Source organism: Takifugu flavidus, chromosome 11 (assembly GCF_003711565.1).
Source record: "Takifugu flavidus isolate HTHZ2018 chromosome 11, ASM371156v2, whole genome shotgun sequence".
Lineage (NCBI taxonomy): Eukaryota > Metazoa > Chordata > Actinopteri > Tetraodontiformes > Tetraodontidae > Takifugu > Takifugu flavidus.
The window spans coordinates 9,329,269-9,351,111 of NC_079530.1; the positions used below are offsets into that span (position 1 = coordinate 9,329,269).

A 21,843-nucleotide genomic window follows, 5' to 3' on the forward strand; every position below is an offset into this window, starting at 1 on the left:
AGCCAATTGGACGGTCGTAGGTCAAAGTCCTTCTAGAATCTGGAACCAAAATCCGTAAAATCAAGTTTGAGTTATTGACAGGTAAACAAACACCCGCTGTCACATAACTGCCTCAGTAGAGGCGATAACCCTTTTAAATCCGTTAGTGCTGGGAATATTTACTTCTAAATAAACCAGAGCTACATGGATACAGATAAAAACATAATTTAATGTGGATTGATGTTACAATGATGTGACACAGATGAGCTTTGGTCCATTTTACCTGACAATCAGCTGACAAGAACAGGAAGTCTCAGGAAAAATGTAAAACTTGACAAGGACAAAACTTCATAAAAATATACATCTCACATTGACATAAAAATAAATTGTACAAATGTAAAAATACTGTTTTTGACACATCTGTCCAGCTGCGGCGGCCTCGACCATAAACTCTTGGCTGCTCCTTAAGACAACAGTGATGTGAATTAGAGACAGTTGTCAGGCTGCAGTTTCACTGCTGTGACTGGCTGAGCAGAAGCAACTTCCTCAGGAAATCTGCTTGATAATTAGATTTTATAAAAAGGTAGTGAGGAGTTTTGAGTAAAATTGTTTATGGAAGACCCAAACTGCCAAAGAACACCACATGCACCACAATTAAATGACAGGGGGAAAAAAAATCAATTTAATTCCCTTTTAATTAAGAAAAAATGGCATTTTGAATGTTTTTCTTAAACTAAAAATAATTAAAATGTAGAATGAAATACAAAATGTATAGTGGAAAAAGCAAAAGTATGCAATAAAAAAAAGCACCATAAAAATCATTTGTAAATTAATCTGTGGATACATTGATTATTTTATTTGGCAGTTTGGTCCTCTAATGTTTTGAAAATCTGCTTCAGGAAATGTTGAGCATGACTCAGCACTTTCTGAGCTTTGGTGGTGCTAGGCTGATGGCTCAGCTCCATCCCAGTCCTTGTGCTAAAGTAGGCAACAGTGGTGGTGTTCACGTGGCGAGCGCGACGTGAACAACGTCCCTCAGCAGCTTGTTGAGGGCGCCGACCTTTCCCTCCAGTACAAAGTTCTTCTTCTCTGCATTCTTCTGCCGCTGCTCTGTGATCTGCAGTGCCGTCATCAACTGAGCATTTTCCGCGTGGAGCTCCTTCAACAGGCTGCTCGACTTGGTGTTCTTCACCAGCTGAAGACCAGAGAAACAGGAAGTGTGAAATGCAATGCTGCCGACATCGTGTGGTCAGGCCAGCTGAGGGAGAACTGACCTGCTCTTTGAGCAGCTGGACCTTCTCCTGCAGGACCATCTGGACCCCTTTCAGCCTGGTCTCCAGCTCCTGCACCCTCTGCTGCAGGCCCATCAGCGCCTTCTCATACTGATCCTGAACACAAAGAACTCTGACATCACACCTGTGAATCTGCTGGTGGATGCCAATGAGAGTCCTGTAGCTCATTTAAGGTTTATATCTAATAAATATAAAGATTAATAGAATTTTGGACCTAGAGCGTACACCTATCATGGGCCTTATACTTTTAATATTAGCTTTATGACATAAATTTGTTTTAAATATGATCCTGCACCATAACAGATTTATTAAATGTTTAGGTTTGATGGCACCTTTTTCTCTGTAGATTCTCTTTGGCATTATGCTAATAAATGCTAGCATGCGTTAGCATACATCAGACATTTTTAGCAAAATTCCGATGTGGCCTTTTGTACAGAAGTCTGAAAATACTCTGGCGTTTGCAGAAGTTCAACTGAATAAAAAAGGTAATTTACCTGCTTCATGTTTATCTGGGAGCTGCTCTGCTGGACACGACGCCTCAGAGTCTCCTCCAGCTGCTGAGTCCTCCTCTGCTCCTCCAAGAGACGAGTTTGCAGCTCCTCCATTTTTCCTCCGTCTTCTCCCCTTTGCTGTAGCACCTGGACCAGACTCTGCTGCAGGTGACAAGACAATATAATTGGACATGGATATCTCGTGACACGCCGTCTCAGGTCAACTCCTTACCTGCTCCTCAGCCTGGGTCAGCGCCATTTCCAGCTCCTTCAGTCTGGTCTTCAGGCTCTGGACCTCAAGACTTTGGACCTGCATCTCTGATAGCTGAGGATTCGAAAAGATTATTTAAACCAGTTTGTGAGCAGAGATTAGTCCAGTTTGAGCAGTTTGAGTACTTGGCTCTGAAGCTGCTGGTTCTGGTCCAGCAGTTTGTGTGACTCCTTATGCAGAGAGGAGATCTGGTCCTCCTGCTCTACTAGAGCCTGATGGTGCTCCTCCTTTTCCCTCATCAGCTTCCTTATGCTGGTGTGGAGTTCCCTTTCCTGTCAGAACAAACAGAACCCTCCTCAGCCTGTGTCTCATGGGCCAACCAGTAACCTATGATACTTCTATCCTACCTTGTCCTCAGCATCGTGCAGTCTCCTCCGTAGCTCCGTAACTTCCTGCGCTTGGCTGAGTTTCTCCTGATTGACAGCTTGGAGCTGAGAGCGAAGGAGCTCCGAGTCCGTCTCCAGAGAGAGCAGCGATTGGTGCAGCTCTACCACCTGACCAAGACACAGGTCACATGACAAGTGAGCCGCAGTGGTGGAACGTCTTTCCAGACCTGCTGCAATACCACCCACTAAGCCGGGGGCAGTGTTGAGCACTGCAGTTACCAGTAACAAGCGAGACCAGTGGTAAAACACCAGGAAAGCTCTGACAGGCAGGTGGGACCTGGTGTGACACCGTTGTCCCCACAAACTACAACATAAATGAGCCTTGAAGGGGAATTTTAACTCGTGACCTTGTTGCTCTGCTCCTCAGTTTCTCTCAGCAGTCGCGTCTTGTCATCTTCCGACCACTGCAGTTTCAGAGTCATGCTACTAATCTCCGCCTCCAGCGCCGACACATGAACCAGCTGCAACAGAACAGCGGTACGTGGGCAGAGTGAGAGACGTGTAGCAGATTCCAGAGCGGCAACAGCCACGATGGCACATTTGGTGGCGTGACGCACCTTCTCCCTGTGCAAACCGAGTTCCTTCTCCATCAGCTGCTTCTCCTGTGTCCACGCCACATGCTGCTGCAGCTTCTCTCGTTCTTGCTGTAGCGCCGCGTCCTGCAGGCGCCGCACCTGCGACCATGGCAACGACATTCAGAGCGACATCATAACCTCGTAAAACAGAACAAACATGTCCACTCACAGCAGCGCCCTCCTCCTCCTGTTCCCTGGCGACCGTAACAAGGCGCTCCTGAAGCAACCGGACCGACTCTTGGTCCCCACGGAGACGGGCACTCAACTCCGCATTGTCTTTGCTGAGCTGCAGGTTTCTATTGCTCAGATCCAGAACCTCCTCCCGATACCTGGAGTTCTACAGAGAGCGGTTCAGTGACTCGGCATCCAGCGGCTCACCAACTCAGTGACTCGGCAACGACAAACCTCCTCATGTAGCCGCTCTTCTTCGACTCGGCTCCTTTCATTGGTTCTTTCCAGCTCTTCCAGTTTCCTCCTGACAGACAGGAAATGGTTTTATAACCAAACTATAGGTCAAATTTACAGCAGACTTAGCTCAACATCTGACAGCGTTTTAATGTGCAACAGCAATGACATCATTCCAAAATGTGGGTGTGACATCACTGAAATCCCCCTTCCTCACCTCTTCTTGGCAGCATCATCCTCCATGCTTTGGACTTCCTGCTGCATGACCCTTAGCCGCTCCTGAAGAGCTCCGTTCTCTGACCGGACCTCCTCCAGACGAGTCCTGAAGATCAAAACAGATCAGACCACAGTTTGGCACAGGAATTCTTCAGAAGCTCCCATTTAAGGGTTTTCTAAGAACTACCTCAGTTTGCTTCAAAACCTGGTTTTGTTTTTACACGGATGACATTACAAATGGAGAAAACTCTTAAAATGTAAAATATTTTCTTAATTCTTTGATTCTGCAGAGTTAATACAAGTTATTATTGTAAATTTAATTTTTACAAAAAATCTCCATCAAATGAAATGTCCAGTAAATAAAGAAAACTTAATATAAAATAGAAAAGGCAATAAAATAAATTCAGAGAAGGTACGAGCATTAAAGGAGGAAAACCAATCTGAGTAAGGATAAATCAACACACAATCACAGTTTCTTACTTTAAATGTTTAACATTGTGTTGCATTTACTGGAAGTATTAATTTCTGTATCAAATATTAGCCTAAATCTAAATTCTGGACAAATGAGAACAAGTCACAGGATGGTGTCATTCAGTGAGGTCATGCAGTGGTCGCTGGGTTAGCAGTCAGGTGAGGGGTTAAAGCAGGTTAGTTTGCAGCAATGCATTGTGGGTGTTTCCAGATTATCTCATGGTTTCAATTGTGGCAGAAGATGGGGGTTAATCATCATCTGGACCAGGCACTGGGACCAGGATTTGGTTCTGTCATGCTCCGGTAGTCTCATGCTCCACAAACCTGTGTGGACTGGTTGGGTCCACCACCTCCTCCAGGGCCAGGACAAGACCCTCCATCTCCACCAGCTGCCGGGTCATCCTCTGCTTCTCCTGCTCAAAGTTATCCTCTGCCAAACGCAGATGGTTTTTGGAGTCCAACAGGACCTGCTCCAGGTGAAGGACTTGCTTTTTGGCCCTGCCCAGATCTCCACTCTTTACCTCCAGCTGGTCACTCAGCTGCTGAACCTCCCTGAGGAGTGACTCAGAGGAGGTGCGGAGCCAATCCGCCTCACTGGTTTTGGCATTAAGCTGTGTCCTGAGGTCCAGTACCAGGTTTGAGGTCTGGTTGAGTTGGCAGCTGACCTCCCTCAGGTGTTCTCGGAGTGTGCAGATCTCCTCCTCCATCTCTACGATCTGGGTGGAGAGCTGGTCAACCAGCCCTGCATAGGTCTGTTTTTCCTGTCTCAGGTGACCCACCTCCTCTTTTTCCTCTTCCAGGCCTCCCTGTAGCTTTAAGCTCCTGGCCTGTTCCTCCTCCAGTGTCTTCTCCACAGTACTGTGAGCAGTTCTCATCTGGTCCAGCTCCTCAGAGATCTGGTCCAACTGCAACTGCAGGGTGTCCACAGCCATGGCCTGATCCTTCAGGTCCTGGATCAGTCTGTCACGGTCCGCCTTCAGAGAGTCAAGCTCACTGGCTCTGCTCCTGATGGTCTTCTGCAAAGCCTCCAGCTCCTCCTCCAGGGAGGAGGCAGTGTGTTGTACGACAAAGTCAGAGAGGCTGCAGCTGTTGGTGTGCATGTTCTCCAGCTCTGCTCTCAGCCGATACACCTGCTGTAAGAGGTCCTGTTCTCTACCCTTCAGAAGCTGTAGCTCCTCCTCCTCTAAGCTCTTCTCCTCTATAAAGGCGATGCTCTCCTCTAACTGAGCACAAGCCTCAAGCAGTCGAGCTTCCAGTTCAGAGGCCCGAGCGCGGGACTCTTTCAGTTCTTCCTCCACCCGACCACAACGCACCCTGAGCGCCTCTACATTCTTCTCTGATTGGCTGATCTGCAGGTTGGAGGTCTGGTTGGCCTCCTCATGTTGCTCCACCACTCTCTTCTTCTCCTGCTCCGACTGAGCGAGCTCAATCTCCCATAATACCCTTGGCTCCTGCATCCGTTGGCGTTCACAGTGAAGCTGGTGGAGGAGGCGTCGCTGGCTGTCAGCCTGCTGCAGCTCCAAGTGAGAGCGCTGCTGCTCCGCCTTCTCCCTGTTCAGTGGGCATGACTACTTATCGTGTCATAAACCACCTGACACTTCCTCTTACCCATGAGCATCCTGTCCTATCCACACCTGCATCTTTTACTCTGAGGAAATGCTGAAAATGATTATCTCTCATGGAACAATTTCTCCCAACTTCTTGCCCCCCCCTTTTCTCTTACACCACCACCTACCTCAGCAGGGACACTTCCTGGTCCATCTTGAGCTTAAGCTCCGCCTCCAGCTGGTCCTTCTCAGAGCTCAGCCTCTGGACCAGGTTACCGATCTCTCTGGCAAAGTTCTGCTCCATCTCTGCACGTTCCCGCTGCATTCTGCGAAAACAGCAACATCACCTAGCGTCAGAAAAGAACTGCATAAGTGAATGTTCACTGGTTTTTGTGGCGCTTACTTGCGCTCCTGCTCACTGTTCCAGCCTCCTCCTCCATGCTGAAGCTGCAGTTTGCCAAGCGCCTCCTGCAACTGCTTCACCTCCTGCTCTACCTGCAGTTTCTGCTCCTCCAGCTCACTGATCTCCAGCTGAGAAATGCTACATTGCTCACCATTACTTGCAACTTTAGACCTCAAAGTTCTTTATCATGTTGCATTCAAACACCAGTTTTACCAAAGTAATTTTATTATATGATACGTGTGGCTGAAGCAAGAGTTTTTACCTTGAAGGTCTGACAGATGTCTTTGCGTTCAAGCTCCATGCTCTGACGCATCTGCTCCAAACTGCGCTCATAATAGTTCACCTGGAATAGGGAGATTAAGAGATTTTTAATAGTTCACCTGGAATAGGGAGATTATGAGATTTTTACATTTGCATTCAACATTCCACCATGCCCTCTGTACTACTGCAGGTGTTTTACCTGCGTCTCCAGCTGGATACGCAGCTGCTGCAGCTCCTGGTCATGTTTCTGCTTCAGCTGCTCCAGAGCCATTTCAGTCTGGATGCTGACAGCCGGTCCAGAAATGTCGTCCAGGGGGCAGACGGCTGCAGAGCAAAAAGGTCTCAGTCCGCCATCGTTTCTGTTTACATGTACATGCAGTTCCTAAATGACCATCAGAAGGCGCTGCTGGCAGAGTGGGTGTAATAGGTGGGTATTCTGTTGAAACGCCTTCCACAACCATTCTTCCACCTACAATTCATGAACTTCATAGGTGTTCCACTGGTGAGTATGAGGTAAACTCCTTCTTACTTGTATGTATATGTGCGTCTCACCTTCTTTATCATCTAGCTGCAGTTTCTTCTTGATCTGAGGAGATGATGTGCGTTTCACATCCGACAAATCTGAAAAACAAGAATAGCTATGAGACATGATGCGTTTAATGGTGAAGGTGTGTGTGGGTGTGGGTGTGTTTTCATTTGGGGTGGGTGGGTGTGTCCATTCCAGCGGAGCAGATCAGACCTGTTCAACAGGAACGACCTTCTGGAGTTTCTTGCTACCTACTCTTTTAAAATTGTTTTCAGATTCTTCCAAAACTGCATAATGCAACTGTTTCCCTGTTGGAAATTATGGCTGATCACACAAAAAGGATCACTAGGCCTGAATCTGGACCTGACTCCAGACTCACTGGAGGTCACCGTGGAGAAGGCAACCAGGGCCAAAGAATGGTCTTTCTGTGATTTATCCTGACTGGTTGCTCAACAGACACACACACAGACACGGTGCTGATGTTTACCAGAGTCTGACTCGATGCTCGCAGACAGTGCTGGTTGAGTCCAGTTCAGAACAGCAGCAGCATCCCCTCCAGAGGCTCGCCTGGATTTTCTGTTGCTCCTCTGACTCGTCAGCAGCTCCAACTCCGAGCTCAGTTCATCATTTCTGTCCCGCAGCTCCTGAACACATCCAACAACACTCCTCCTCATTCCTGTCCCTCCTCCTCAGGTAACAGCTTTTCTGTCCATTCCTTATCTTACCCACCCACAATACATCAGTCCCAACAGATAGAATTGAATAGAATATAATAGAACATTATTTCTTATTCACACATGCACTGATGTGAGCAAATTTGAACAAAATTTCTTTGCATTAAAGAACTCTGTTCAGATACTTGTGTCCCACCTCAAACAGCAAAACGTTTCTCACCTTGATTTTCTGTTGAAGCCATACGAGGCGTTCAAACGCACACACAAAACAGAAATTACCGGTACAACTCTTCACAGCCTCTCAGCATTTACCAATTTAGCATATTACGCCTGAGAACAAAGTCAGGATTGTGGTCCTTGAGGGCCACAATCCAGCTGGGTTTTCTGTCCTACCAGGCTGAAAATGCAATCAGTGGGATAGGAAACCTGGCTGGATTGTGGCCCTCAAGGACTGGGTTTGGATATGCCTGGTCTAAAATAACTAGCTCACGCACACACAAACAACACTTACTCGGCACTGCTGCTCATATTCTTTGATGAGGTCAGCAAATCGTTCATCAAGACTCAGTCCACACCCGGCAGAGTCCAAATTGCCAAACTGTTGAACAAAGGCAGCATTAGCCTTCATATTGACGAGAGGTCAAAAGCAGTCTTTCAGTCAGAGAGGAAAATGAAGTCAGAGTGGAAACTGTCATCAATAATACAGGAAACCACCTGACACCTGTGGTGTGTGTGTGTGTGTGTGTGATAGGTGTGTGCGTTACACTGGTTTATAGTATAGTATAGTATGCCCCTTCCCCCCCAGGAATATTAGGAAGCTGGAACCACAATAATAATAATAATAATAATAATAATAATAATAATATAATAATAATAATAATAATAATAATACCTTGTCATTGAGCAGCTGGTCCAGGTCATTCTGAAGTCTGCTGACAGAATTCTGAGCATCTGTCAGCTGCAGCTTCACCACCTGCAGCTCCTGCTCCAAACCCACGTTCTCCTGATCGTAAAAGGTTCACACATGTTCACCCAAACTCATCAGGATATCAAATCTTACAAAACAGCTCCTGTTTCCAAGGTCTCACTGAAGAACACATCAACGTTTGATCCTCAGGTCTTGTTTCAATAAAATTTGTCCTATTTAATTCATTACAGATTACTTGATTTTAGCCATATCCTGTTCCTGTCCACTTCCTACAGGAAGTGAGGTCATTTAAGACACCTCTGGTTATTGGGATCAACTCAGATACTGAATCAAGAGTATAGAATTTCAAGTATTTAGAAAGAGGCACAGGAAGTGGTACAGAGAGCCATGAAGGTGAGCTCACCTGTGCAGTTGCATGGAGCTCCTCCTGTAGCGCTGCTTCCTGTGCCCGGAGAAGCCGCAGCTCCTCCTGCAGGGCACCGCGTTCCCGCTCCACCTGCAGCAGCAGGATGTCGCTTTCTTGCTCCACCTGACTGCGCACAGCTGTCAGCCTATCACGGAACTCCTGTTCCAGGTCCCTGCCAATCACAGAGCACACGTCAACCACAGTCCCACCTTTGTATAAGTAGTGGGGGAGGGGCTTATAGATCAATATCTGCATTACAGAGGACCAAAACCATCAACGGAGTTCTCACGAGGGAGGCAAGACAGAGATTTGACCGACCTGATGTGATAAGCAATACTCACCTGCTCCTGATGGTTTATATTGATAAGATTTTTGTTATCGTTTTGTTTAAACTTTTGAAAGGAAACAAGATACTATGTAATCATGTGACCCGAGTGTAAGAAAGGGTGAGCTGTTGTAAAAATAGATGGATACCAATTCAATCAATTAACATAACTTATTGTATTTTTTTATCACAATGATTTTTCCAGGCAACTTCCACATTCACTTATAATAAGTATACATAAACATATAAGTATACGTCACTGTGTTATCTCTGCAGAAACACCAATGACTCCATGTTGATAAGACAGGATAAGACATTATACTTAAAGCTGGATGTAAAAGCACCACCCACAGATTCACAAGGTGTGGGCTTGCTAGCATCACCCTCCAATCTGTACCACTTTGACTGCAATGGGGTTGTTTTATGTATGTATAAACATGAACATGAGAGTCTGACCGAATCCGGCTCTGGTTGAGGTTCTCCATGCTGGCGTGGCGATCGTCCACCTCGCTGACCAGCTGCAGGTTCCTCTGATCGGCGTGATCCAGATCTGCCTTCACTTTGTCCCTCTCCCTGGAGGCCTGCTCTGCCAGTACCCTGACACACACACACACACAGTGTATCTTTATAAACGCCACCAGCGGTTGGATGAGATCTGACCTGGGTTGGAAAATCCAGGCAGTCAGGGGTCTTCAACTAACCGTTAAGGGCCAAACCAAATCAATCATCAAACCAAACAACACTTAGCTGTAGCCGCAGACAGACAGAGAGAATCTATTTACTGCAGGTGCTGGATCTCATTCTTGTAGGAGATGAGTGCCGCCTGGTGGATTCCATTTCCACTGACCAGCAGCTCATTGTCCAGCGCCAGAGTGAGGTCGACCAGGCTGAGACGATCATCTAGAGAGAAGTCCAGAGTCTGAACAATGAGTTAAAAAAAGAAGAGACAAAGATAAATATATTTTTAAATTCATATGACTGTAGAAAGGATGGAACTGGCACTTGAAAATGGAAAAAAGTAAAACAATCTAAAATCAATACAGTAACAAATTAAACAAGTGATGTTTGACCCAGATTATATGAAAATCTGGATCTATGTTTAGTAGTCCACACACAAACACTCAATAAAAATCTGGGTTTGCACGAGTGGCTGCCATAAGCGTCACCCATGAGCTGCGCTAACCTGCAGGATCTCTCGGCTGCTCCTGATGCCCTCCTCAGTCCAGAGAGTCACGACCTGCTCGGGGCTGCAGCATCCTGTCCCATCGTCCAGCCGACTCAAGACCCTCTGACCCACCGTGGCCATCAGCAGAGATGGTGTGGTGGAGCGACCCGAGCACTCTTCCAAGACTTCCTGAGACTTCATGGACAAAAGCAGAGTCAGAGCATTGTATTGACTGTCAGAGCTCTAACAGACTGGTGTTGTTGGTAGGTCACGCTGGAAACTTTAATCTGGATTAACCTATGCTCACTTACAGCCGTGTGGGAACAGAAATCTCACGGACACAAGTTCAGGCTTTCATTAGCAACTGGATAAAAACGTCACCTGAGTCAAGCAGGGAGTATGGCTGGAGTATTTTTTTCTGTCTGAGGTGACCCATGTTAACAGCCTGTAGCTTGAGATCAGACCTGTGCAGTACATGATATTACGTGAGCTAGCTGCTATCAGCTAGCACCTGCTAACAGCTGATGAGCCTGATGGCTGCCAGCTGCAGTAGAGACACCTGTGACACATTCAGGGACTTCCTGTAAATTCAACTGCAGTTGAATCTAAAAATTCAGAGCTAAAATTAAACAACATGATTCACGTGGATTTATGTTATAAACAACATTACACACAGTTTGGGACATTTGAATTAATTGAAATACTTAATGTGAGCAATGACTTCATCAGTCACAGGGAATTCATTCAGCATGAAGGTGCATTATGTTAAATGTGGATCTGACCCTATGTGGCCCCCTCTTCTGGTCAAGAGATCGTGAAGGAGTGGAGCTGGATAAGGGGTGGGAGTCTCTCATAATGTGGAAGTCCCTTTTGCTCATGCTTGTGTCCAGATCAGAGTCCAGCTTCTGGAGCAGTTCCTGAGGAAATTTGTATGAATTGTTCTTGTAATATTATCGTGAACCCCTAAATAATCTAACAATGTTGGTCTTTTGTGTGCAGCGGGTCTCACCTTTGCATTGACCGGTTCCAGATCAAGGTCATCATTAACCATTTTCACGCCTCCTCCATTTCCTCTCAGCTCTGCATCCTCCTCCAGCCGAGGGCCTGCAACACACAAACTTGGATCTAAAACTTGCTGCATGACGGATAAGAGAAATAATACATATTGAGTGTTTTCTCAAGGAACACCACTGTGTGTCTGTGTGTGTGAAACAGAAGAACGTACCATCTGACTTCTCCTGATTGGCTGGCTCCACATCAGACTTCAGACTCTGCAGAGACAATGTGAAACATTCAGTCTGTGTGTGTGTGTGTGTGTGTGTTTTGCAATGCTAACAAACCAGTGATCAGAAGGAATTTCTGAGCATTCATTACTTCAGCCAGGGTGAACATTTTGTGCGTGTGTGTCTGTGTGTCCATGTGTGTATGCGCATGCATGCGTGCGTGGTTAAGCTCTTTATGTAACAGAATACATTTTGACAATGTGAAGTAATTCCAGATATTTCTGGACGAGAGACAGCCACAGAGTGAGAGAGGGTGCTGCGGTATTAACCTCTGGTTGTCATGGAAATGAGTTCCATGAAAATGTTTTGCTTTACCAGTTAGTAGCGTGACTTTTGCCTGCTGGACTGAGCTTTTTTTCACAGATGGTTCACATTAAGCGTGATGAATCTGAGGAGGTTAAACCTTCGTCCGTATTCAAACAAAGCAGATCCAGAGCAGCTCCCCGTTTCTGCCAGCAGACATTCCTGAAAATACCACTTCCTGAAAAACGCCCACAAACCTCAAAACCTCTTCAAAACACAGGCCTCTGTCAAATCCCCCCCACGCCCGCCGCTGCTCCACCTCCCTCAGGTACTCACACGTCACAACCAGCAGGACTGAGGTCACCTCAGACATGAAACTGGACCCGATGGTTCTGCTGGACATTTGAACTGAGTGTTTTGATAAAACCAGTGACACAACTGAAACCACTTTAATTCTGCGTGGTTCTGCAGAGACCCGGCCCAGCACCGAGCTAGAGAAGGTTTGAGGACAGACTTGTTACATTGTGTTGTAATATCAAATGTTTCCTGGGGAAGCAATAGTGAGTCCAATATACAATAGAAAGGGTGAAATATCGCCCCCTATCTGCCACAGATTATCTTCCTGCGACTTTAAAAGGAAGGAAAGGACGATATCTGACCTCAATGCTCTCCAGTGATGTGGAGCGTCTGAGTTTAGCTCTGCGGATGCCTGATGGGGAGAGGTCTGAAGATTCTACCCCAGGTGGTCCAAAGTCCTCAGATCCCTGGGACAAAGCGCTCTCCGGCTTGTCGGGGCGGGAGCGCCGTCCATAACGCTTCTTTCCCTTCACAAACTTTGGCTTCACCTCTTCAGGAATGACTGAGAACAGGTTTTTTTGGGGGGTCACCCATGATCCTGAGCAACAACAGATGCACCAACATTTTTGTGGACGGTCTGGTGGAAATTTGAGGTTACCTGGCTCCAGGTAGCTGCTGTCATCCTCCGACGTGCTGAGGTCCAAAGAGCGAGACAGGACAGCCACAAATCCATCTTTAAACTCTTCAAAGTTCACCTGAAGACCAAACACAGCTCAGTGATGAAAACATGGGTACCGTTACTGCGTGCTGGTACGAGCTGCATGCACGTCTACCCTGCCACAGGCGCCACGTCTCAGCAGAGTGTCCAGCAGCGGCTGCAGGTGAGATTCCAGGTGCAGCTTCTGGCACAGCGCCGTCAGCTCATCCCTGTCCAGGAACCCCGAGGCTGATGAGTCGCAGCTGTCAAACTCCGCCCTCAGCTGGGAGATGTAGTCGCCGTGGTCATCGTCCTCCATCATCATGAAGCATGACGCTGCATCACCTGCAGATGCAGTGCAGAAAGTGACAGAACCTCTAAACTGACACATGTTTCATTAACACACCGTAAACCCACTGCAAACATTTAAACATGCCTGGCACATGGAGCATTGTTGAAATATTGTTTGGTGGTTACTGATTCTTTGATTTATCAAATCACTTTTACTAATCAATAATTCAGTCATCACTGTGTGATTCTCTATGTGTTTTTGGAATGTCCCCATTAAATGATTGACAGAAGAAATGTGACAGTTTTGCCAAAACAGCTGCTGTTAAAACAAAATTAATGACCTGCCTCTATTAATGATTACTTACTACTACTTACTCTGTTCTCAGATCTCTATACTTTTAAAATATATTCACCACACTTGTTTGCAGAAGTTTATCCGCAAATGCAGACAAGCGCCTCTTTAGAAGAAATTAAATTGTGTGTTTAAACTGTATGTTGAATGATCTTGACTTCAGATTAATTATGTGATCGATATCTCGTGTAACCTCTGAAGTAGCTTCTGACTACAGTGAAGTGCTGTTGGACTAAAATAACAATATTACAACCATTCAAATTTAGGTTAAATGAAAACATTCACAAGTCAGTTCTGCAGTTACAGTAAACTCCAGTACTGCAGACTCTGCCTCGTTACACTGTAGCTCGTTACACTGTAGCTCGTTACACTGTAGCTCGTTACACTGTACCTCGTTACACTGTAGCTCGTTACACTGTAGCTCGTTACACTGTACCTCGCTACAACTTCAGGTTCTCGCGAGGTGATGAAGCTTCACCATGGGAACGGAGCCGCAAGAGAACAAAGACTCAGCAGTTTAAGGAGGAAAAACGCAAAACACGCACAATCATAGACAACAAACCCATCAAAGGTGAAGAAGGCGCGTGCACTGGGGGTTTAGTTTGTCCAGTAACGATAGCCTAAAGGGAATATTCACGGTTTAGTAACTTTAGTTAACTTTTTTTGACCGCGGTAAAAGTTCACCTCCTCCTCCGGCTCCTCCTGCGGCTCCTTTAGGGAGAACGTTACGGTTCCTCCATGGATGTTTCCCCGCAGCTCCGCATATCCTGCCGTTAAACCGACATGAAAGAAACAGGGTAACGGAGCATCAGCCTCGTGAAGCTACCGGAAACACACAGAATCACTTCCGCTGATCTCTTTCACTATAAAAGCCTTCCCGGTGTTATATCACAATAAAACCAAACATCCCTCACGACTGTTTATTTTTTTAATATCAAGGGTAAAAGAGGAACGATATAGACTTAGTAATTTTACGAAGAACGGGCTAACGACGTAAACACAAAATGTCTCAACTCAAACAACTTTCTTAAAAAAAAAGATCGTAAAAACATTGACGCTACAGTCTCAAGTCAACCTCCATGAGGCGGCGAACCTACATAAATATTTTAATTTTACGTGAGAACACTACAATTCCTCAATTGTAGATTCCAGGACCATTTCTCTTCTGTTTAATTTTGAGTGATCCAAGTAGTAATAATTTCAATCATAGGATGCTGTCGCTTATATCATCATAATCCCTCAGACGAACCACATTCGAGCACTGCAGAAATGACATACTTATTTATGTACTTTTTCTTTCTTTTACTTCTTCCTTTCTCACTTAAAATACCTCAAGCATCACACCTGTCTCCAATATTACATCTTTGCAGTGTACATCTTTAAAAATATGAACCGGCATTTAATCACGAATCACAAATCGACTCAGCATCCTATTTAATGAAAACTCTAAAATTTGGAGCAATGTCTTCTGTAGTTATGGTGGGATAGTTAATATTTCCCACAGTACCTGAACGCACCGGACACAACCTTTGCGCCATAGCGTCATGGAATGGTGTCGAAAAGACAGCGGCGATTTCATACATGCACACAATTATCTACTGTACAGGCAACGTTCATGCTGTGATCCATCATCTACACACGTCGGAAGCTACGGCCGTAAAGGGCGAACTTACTTCCGGTCACGTGGAGCTGCCTGTAGAAGCACGAAGCCAGGGAAAAAAGAAAACTTTTGCCTTCTTTCTTTTACAGCTTTTCCGCAACCTTGAAGTTGTAGAAGGTGAGTACTGCGATCAGAGAGTACTAACAAGTATTTCACAAATACTTTAGTCGAATCATCTTGATGATCCGGAAAATAATCGACCCACTGCGGGTCAATCATGCGATGATGATCACATCTGGACTCCTGATTGAGATGAAAGGATCCATTGATTGTTTGAAGAGCGTTTACGTAAATAGTCTTTTTTGCGTAACATTTTCTGTCACTATATCCACCCCAGAGCATCAGCCCTGTGACTAAAAAGACACATTTCCTGGTGTGTGATGGAGTAGGTCTCGTCTGCATTCATCGTAACAGCATCTTTTACTGGTTTACTGGTTCACAGTATGGGGGGTCAGGTCTCCACCGCTGATGTCCATGTGGTGGTCGTGGGCGGAGGCTTCGGGGGCATAGCTGCGGCTCTCCGGCTCCAATCCCGAGGTTTGGCCTTCACTCTGATCGACCTGAGGGACTCTTTTCATCATAATGTTGCTGCTCTCCGAGCGTCTCTTCAGCCCGGTAACATCTTGAATGTTGAGATCCCTAATTGGTTATATTTGCCTTGTTTTTATGAAACTTCTCTTGTGTTTTTTTTAACATTTACATTTTAAACGTGTTTTGTATTGTATTTGTAGATTTGCTTTATATTTCTATATCTAAAGGTTTTTAATGCTGAGTCACAGTGACATTTTTGCTGAGGGTAAAATCGGTGCCATTAATATTCTTGTTATCAGTCAGACTTTGACCCCTGACCATTTAACACTTTGACAGGTTTCGCTAAGAGGACGTTTATCCCGTACGCCAACACGTTTGGGGACAGCTTTGTTCAGGGACGAGTGGAGCGAATCGACACCGGGAGACAGGCTGTGGTCCTGGAGGGAGGACGGGTGAGCTGGTTGAGACATCTGCCTGGTTCTGATCCATGTCTGTGGATTTATGGTGTTGTCTGTGCTGCAGGAGATCCAGTTCACCCACCTAATCCTGTGTACTGGGACTGATGGCACTTTCCCAGGGAGGTTCATCACGGTGGCGTCTCACCAGAGCGCCGTGCAGTCGTACGAGGACTTTGTCGGGCAGGTACGACAACAGAACCGAGCCCTGTTGAGAACCAGAATCATTCCCAACAACAACGTGTGTGTGTTCAGGTCCAGGCTGCAGACTCAGTTCTGGTGATTGGAGGCGGGTCAACTGGAGTGGAAATGGCTGCTGAAATCAGGACTGAATATCCAGACAAAAAGGTGGGGCGTGACTATGGTAACCTCTGATGTCAGGGTGTGTGTCAGTCTGGTGACCTATGACATCATAGGCAGGTCAAGGCTGGATTCTGCTGTTGTGTAACATTTGAAAATTACTGAGGATCAGAAGTTGTCCAGGTGGTTCTGGTCCACTCCAGAATGCAGCTAGCAGACCCGGATCTGTTGCCAATCGTTCGCTATCAAGCCAAAGAGGTTCTGCTTGAGAAAGGAGTCGAGGTTCTGCTCGGTGAGAACACACAGGCAAGTTCTGTCCACGCGACTTCTGGTTCCGTCCACGTTTACTGGACCCTCTGTACATCTCAGGACACAAAGTGTCCAATCTGTCGGAGCTGAAACTGAACGCCACCACGAAGAACATGGAGGTGGTGACGGACAAAGGAGAACGGATCAAGACAGACCTGATCATCTGCTGCACCGGCCTGAGAGTCAACAGTTCAGCCTACAAGTCTAGTTTCTGTCAGTACACACACCCACAGACGTGCGCACATTCATAACACACCCACATCCAGTGTCTGATACACACAAACACGCAGAGAGGAAAATGACCACTAAATGTCAATATTTCATAATTTCCCATTAATAAATGCCCACATTTAATTAAAATAAATGTATGTGTTTGGCTATAAACTCTTGATCCTCTGATGCTGTCTATTGCGACACCATGAGGACTAAATTCTGAGGGAATAAACTGCACATCCTGGATAATCATGCTGAGCAGCAGTGTATTCTGGGTAATTACGTCCATACATTTGTCTCTACAGCTGATCACATGACCAATAGCGGAGCGCTGAAGGTCAACGAACACCTGCAGGTCGAAGGATTCTCCAACGTCTTCGCCATCGGCGACTGCAATAACGTCAACGAAGCCAAGACGGCGTATAATGCAGAGCTGCATGCCGGCATCGCCGTTGGCAACATCGCCAACAGTGTGAATGGGAAACGGCTGACAGCATACCGGACAGGTACACGCGCAATGCTGCAAATGGAATTATGACTTAAACATATTTATGTTGGCTTGAACCAACTGTCCGGTTAATGTTGGGCTCTGCCCAGAGATCACCTATGTTCATCATCTCGGTTGCTAGGCAACGTGACCATGCTGCTGGCGATGGGCAGAGACGACGGCGTGGGTCAGGTTAATGGTTTCCAGCTGCCACGGTGCTTGGTGGCGTTGCTTAAGAGTCGTGACCTGCTGCTATGGAAGAGCTGGAGGGAGATGAAGCAGAAACAACCAACACCCTGAATGCACCATCCTTCCTCTACTCGTTTAGCCTTTTCTTCTTTTGCAGTTTATACTTCAATGAAATGTTGCTATTCTGCTGCTAATGTCTTAAATTGAAAACGCTTGTTCAAGCTTTTCTTGCTATAAGATCCTCAGGTAGTAGATATTTATATTTTTGGCATTACAATGCTGATCCACAACCCTATATTACAGTAATGAGCCATTTTAAATATGGAACTATCCTGAATATTTAAACAGATGTAATTTTCTGACTTATGTGAATGAGAAACATTTTCAGCTGTCAGAACCAATTGTTCTCACCATCTTTCATCAGAACTTTGAATTCTGCCTTCATGGATTAAATAAATTCAGACCAAATGTATTTGCACTGTTCAACTTCTTTATTTTACTTTTATAAAAAAACATTCAAGTTTGTTTTTAAATCATCCCTTATCAGAAGCAGAACCATAAAAGGGGACCAGCATGTTCATACAGATATCATGTCCTTCACAGCTGTTAAACATTACAATAAATAAAATCTGTACATAAAGACACCTCGTGCACAAAGATGCACCCCGTGAACGTCAGTGACGATAAAGTTTTAACATTCAGTGAAATGTGAGTTTTCAGGCTGCAAATAAGCTGCCGTCATTCATCAAATCAATTCAAAATAAATAACATTTAGAAAACTAAAGACGAGGCCGGGGCATCACACTGGCAGGAGGGGGCTCCCGTTCCTCAGTAACATTTGAAACTGAAACTTCCTGCTAGTCTTCAGTCATCAAACGCATCAGCAGCTTCACTCAAACCTCCCATCATGCCCCTCTTCACACCGTCTTGGTGGTTTTGGCGTGGCGCTGCAGATAAGTGTGGTAGAAGAAGTTGCAGAAAAGCAGGAGGTAGCTGACGTACATGAGCGCTGCGCAGGCGATGTTGTCCAGGCGAGACGGACAGTCGCCGCCGTGCTGCATCCAGCGGTACACCATCGCGCTCACCGCCACCCCCATGGTCATCTGTGCAATCTGAGCGCTCGTGATGAGCACAGCAAAGGGCCGTGGCACGCGCATTCCGGCGGCGCGTGCGGCGTAGTAACTGTACATGAGTGCGTGTACGGTATAGTTCATGGTCATGAACCAGCCGCCGCCGGCCACCATGTCCTTGTAGGAGTACCAGGAGTAGAGCAGCACGGTGATGTGGTGGTACCAGTGCAGGAAGAGCAGCTTCTGCTTCCTGAGAACCACGAAGGCCGTGTCACCTACAAGACAGAACCCAGGGTTTTACCGGTATCACTGTAAGAAGATCCTGGACTCCTCTTACACAGGCTGCGTTCAAACACTCTGCATCAGAAAACCAAACACTCACCCAGTTCAGGCGCTTTGCTGAGGACAAAGGCGTATGCCCAGAACTTGCTGATGGGTCCGTAATAGAAGCTCTGGTCACAGATGGATCTCCTGAAACCGCTGATGCTCAGGATGTGAATCATGTAGGTGCTGGTCCGGACCGCTCCGACAATGCTACCATAGAACCACAGAAGAAGAAAAGAGAGGACATCAGCACCGTTTGACCGCTGAAAGTACTGCAGGCGCAGAGTTCACAAAAGTTCCTATTTTTGCAGAATTTTAAGAGAACACCTGAAGGCATCACCAGTGTGATGGCATAACCTTTTATTTGTCCCTAAAGGCCTCCGTGCATCAGGTCAAACCTAAACCCAGACCCACCGTTCTGCTGATTCAGCTGGAGAACAAAGTGGTGCCGTCAGATCATGACTCGGCATCTAAAGCGCTCAGGTAGGGGTCATGTGACCACCTGTAACCCAAACTCCTGCAGTCTTTGTGTTTATTTCGGGTAAATTTGAAGATTAAACACGTCACTCTTCTTGGTTTGTTTAGACGTTATGTCACACCTGCATGTTCTGTCATGTTTCTCACATGGAATCGCTTGTTGCTAGGAGACAGTTTGGCCTCTAAACAAACTGGTTGGGGTGGACCTGTGAAACTAAAGATGAGCTCATCTGGTACCGGTTTTTGTTGCTGTTAGCATCTTAGTGAAACCCGAGCATGTGGTAATATTCTTATGCTTTTCATAAAATAATCAAGCATGACGCTTGATTGCTCCTCCTTACCTGAAGATGGCGAGACTAAGCGACCAGAGGATGAGCGGCAACCGCAAGTTCAATTTGGGTCGTAGCTTCATGTAATGCTGACCTCCAAACACGAGCATGGCGTACAGAGCGCTAAACAGAAAAGATTTACTCCTGCGAGAGGAAAAAAATGATGTTAAAGCACGTACAAAGAATGTTACATTTTTCACTTTTGGACCCCTGGGAGGGGCCTAATAAAGATCAGCTAATGCAGATGGGGCTTTCATTTCAAATTTAGAAAGGCTGTTTAAAATTGATGGTCACAGGCAGCCTTTCACAGTGGTCACTGGCTGAAGTTTCACCATGTTGCCTAGCGACAACAAAGGACACTGTAAAGCTGTGATTCAGAAGTTTAGACCTCAAAGTGTTGGAAAACTGAATTATACCATCTTTTAGTTGTGGACAGTTTTCTCCTTTTTGAAATATAATTTCTAATTACAGACAATGTTTCGTTTGCTTTATAACAATATTGTTCTCATAACACGGTTTCGGGATTTCATCATCACTGCAGCCGGAAGCAACAGGAAAGACCAGATTCCAGAGATTCCAGTGACATTCATGAAACACCAAAGAAATCTGCCTCTCTAGAAACTAAAGATCGTTTAGTCCCCTTAACGAGTTCAAGATTTGCTTCTGAGGAAACACACTGGACAACTTCTGTATACCAACAGTCTTTTCAGGGTTTTGTTCAGTAAAAGACAAATACAGGTTAATTATTTGGTCTTATTCGATTTAAATAAGACGTATCGCTTAGCTGCAGGTTTCTGAAAAATAACAACAAAACCGGGTTTAATCACCCTGGAATCTTTTCCTTTCACATTCATCTGCAAACATTTCGAGTGAAACCTTCAGAGTTTGCTGCTGACCCCCCATCAAACATGACAACAGTCTGGAATCGGGTTCTCACCAGTTATTCTGCATCCACTCCATCGCTCTTCTGTCGTCAAAGCGCCGCTCGAAGCTGAACTCTGAAAGCTGCGACTCATTCATCGCGATCTTAACTTCAATACAGCCTAAAAGGGGACAATACCTCTGGACGTGCTAAAGCAGCGAGGACAAACGCGTTTCTGACTGCTTCCCACCTGCGTCCCTTCCCATTTATCACTGTTGTGGGCGGGGCTTAGAACACACCTGTTTCGGGCGTCGTTTGCTGCGTTTGAGACGTGAAGAAACATTTAGGCTGCTTTAAAAAGGGAACTCTTTGCTCAGAATAAACCAATAACTTGTCCTTTAAGTTTCAACATAAATAATGGATCGCTTTAATTCGACTATTGACTATAACTATCTGAGTTTTATTGACTTTTTCTCCTATAAATGTCCTTTCATGTGTACAATAAAACACAAAAAGCTGAGTTTTTTTAAAAATGGTAAATAATTCGATTAATCTTTATTTATACAGTAGCTGTTACAATCCTGATTGACTCTGTTGGGGTGGAGGTGGGCAGCCTGGTGCTGGACAGGGGGTAAAGCAGGGAAGGAGGGATGAGGAGGTGGAGAAAGAGAGTAGAAAGAGGAGAGTAACACACATACGTGCAAATTTATCAGGCAGGTAATTTTTATGGTGTGTAGCTCTAATCTCTGATTTAGGTCTAACTGAAGGAGTCAGAGGTTAAACAGAGGGAGAGAGAGAGAGAGAAAGAGAGAGAGAGAGAGAGAGTAATGAATAGAAATATAGAAATAACACGTGGAGACCTGAAAGACTAAAGCCAGCTTTGTTCCAGCCAGCTTGACTCTGCTGGTCAGAGTTCATCCAGTGATACTGAAGGTCCTTCTGCGTAAAGCCTGAACCCAAATTAGGTGAAACCTAATTTTTTTTAGTTTTTTCTTTTACCATTATTTTTTGAAACAATTAATTTGTGGTAATTCCTCTGTTTATTTATATATAGAAACATAAACAAGTGTGGATTTAAAAAAATCCAGTTGGATGTAAGTTATATCAAATATATAAGATATATTTTTAGAAATCCAAACAACATAAATAATTT

The 21,843-nt window shown here is 45.5% G+C and overlaps 3 protein-coding genes across 3 annotated transcripts; 1 reads left to right on the plus strand and 2 right to left on the minus strand.

Moving 5' to 3' along the window:
* Positions 1–188: 188 nt before the first annotated feature.
* ninl (ninein-like) lies at positions 189–14,311 on the minus strand. Its single transcript, XM_057047450.1, has 31 exons — positions 14,169–14,311; positions 12,978–13,186; positions 12,803–12,899; positions 12,507–12,706; positions 11,547–11,592; positions 11,331–11,425; positions 11,104–11,238; positions 10,340–10,516; positions 9,939–10,075; positions 9,613–9,753; positions 8,829–9,003; positions 8,390–8,500; positions 8,009–8,095; positions 7,311–7,467; positions 6,850–6,918; positions 6,497–6,621; positions 6,299–6,379; positions 6,037–6,164; positions 5,822–5,959; positions 4,411–5,637; positions 3,617–3,721; positions 3,400–3,469; positions 3,164–3,331; positions 2,977–3,093; positions 2,767–2,880; positions 2,381–2,527; positions 2,159–2,305; positions 1,995–2,087; positions 1,766–1,924; positions 1,254–1,367; positions 189–1,174 (listed from the first exon to the last, which is right to left on the minus strand). The coding sequence occupies exons 2-31, from the start codon at positions 13,164–13,166 to the stop codon at positions 983–985; spliced, it is 4,941 nt and encodes a 1,646-aa protein (XP_056903430.1). The 5' UTR covers positions 13,167–13,186; positions 14,169–14,311; the 3' UTR covers positions 189–982.
* A 706-nt stretch (positions 14,312–15,017) lies between these two features.
* On the plus strand, positions 15,018–18,100 carry aifm2 (apoptosis inducing factor mitochondria associated 2). Its single transcript, XM_057047468.1, has 9 exons — positions 15,018–15,261; positions 15,587–15,759; positions 16,012–16,127; positions 16,198–16,317; positions 16,386–16,478; positions 16,614–16,722; positions 16,800–16,952; positions 17,258–17,458; positions 17,582–18,100. Exons 2-9 carry the CDS (start codon positions 15,588–15,590, stop codon positions 17,737–17,739), a joined length of 1,122 nt encoding a protein of 373 aa, XP_056903448.1. The 5' UTR covers positions 15,018–15,261; position 15,587; the 3' UTR covers positions 17,740–18,100.
* On the minus strand, positions 18,101–20,964 carry elovl6l (ELOVL family member 6, elongation of long chain fatty acids like). The gene is made up of 4 exons (XM_057047470.1): positions 20,766–20,964; positions 19,841–19,972; positions 19,081–19,232; positions 18,101–18,973 (listed from the first exon to the last, which is right to left on the minus strand). The coding sequence occupies exons 1-4, from the start codon at positions 20,846–20,848 to the stop codon at positions 18,546–18,548; spliced, it is 795 nt and encodes a 264-aa protein (XP_056903450.1). The 5' UTR covers positions 20,849–20,964; the 3' UTR covers positions 18,101–18,545.
* Positions 20,965–21,843: the final 879 nt, after the last annotated feature.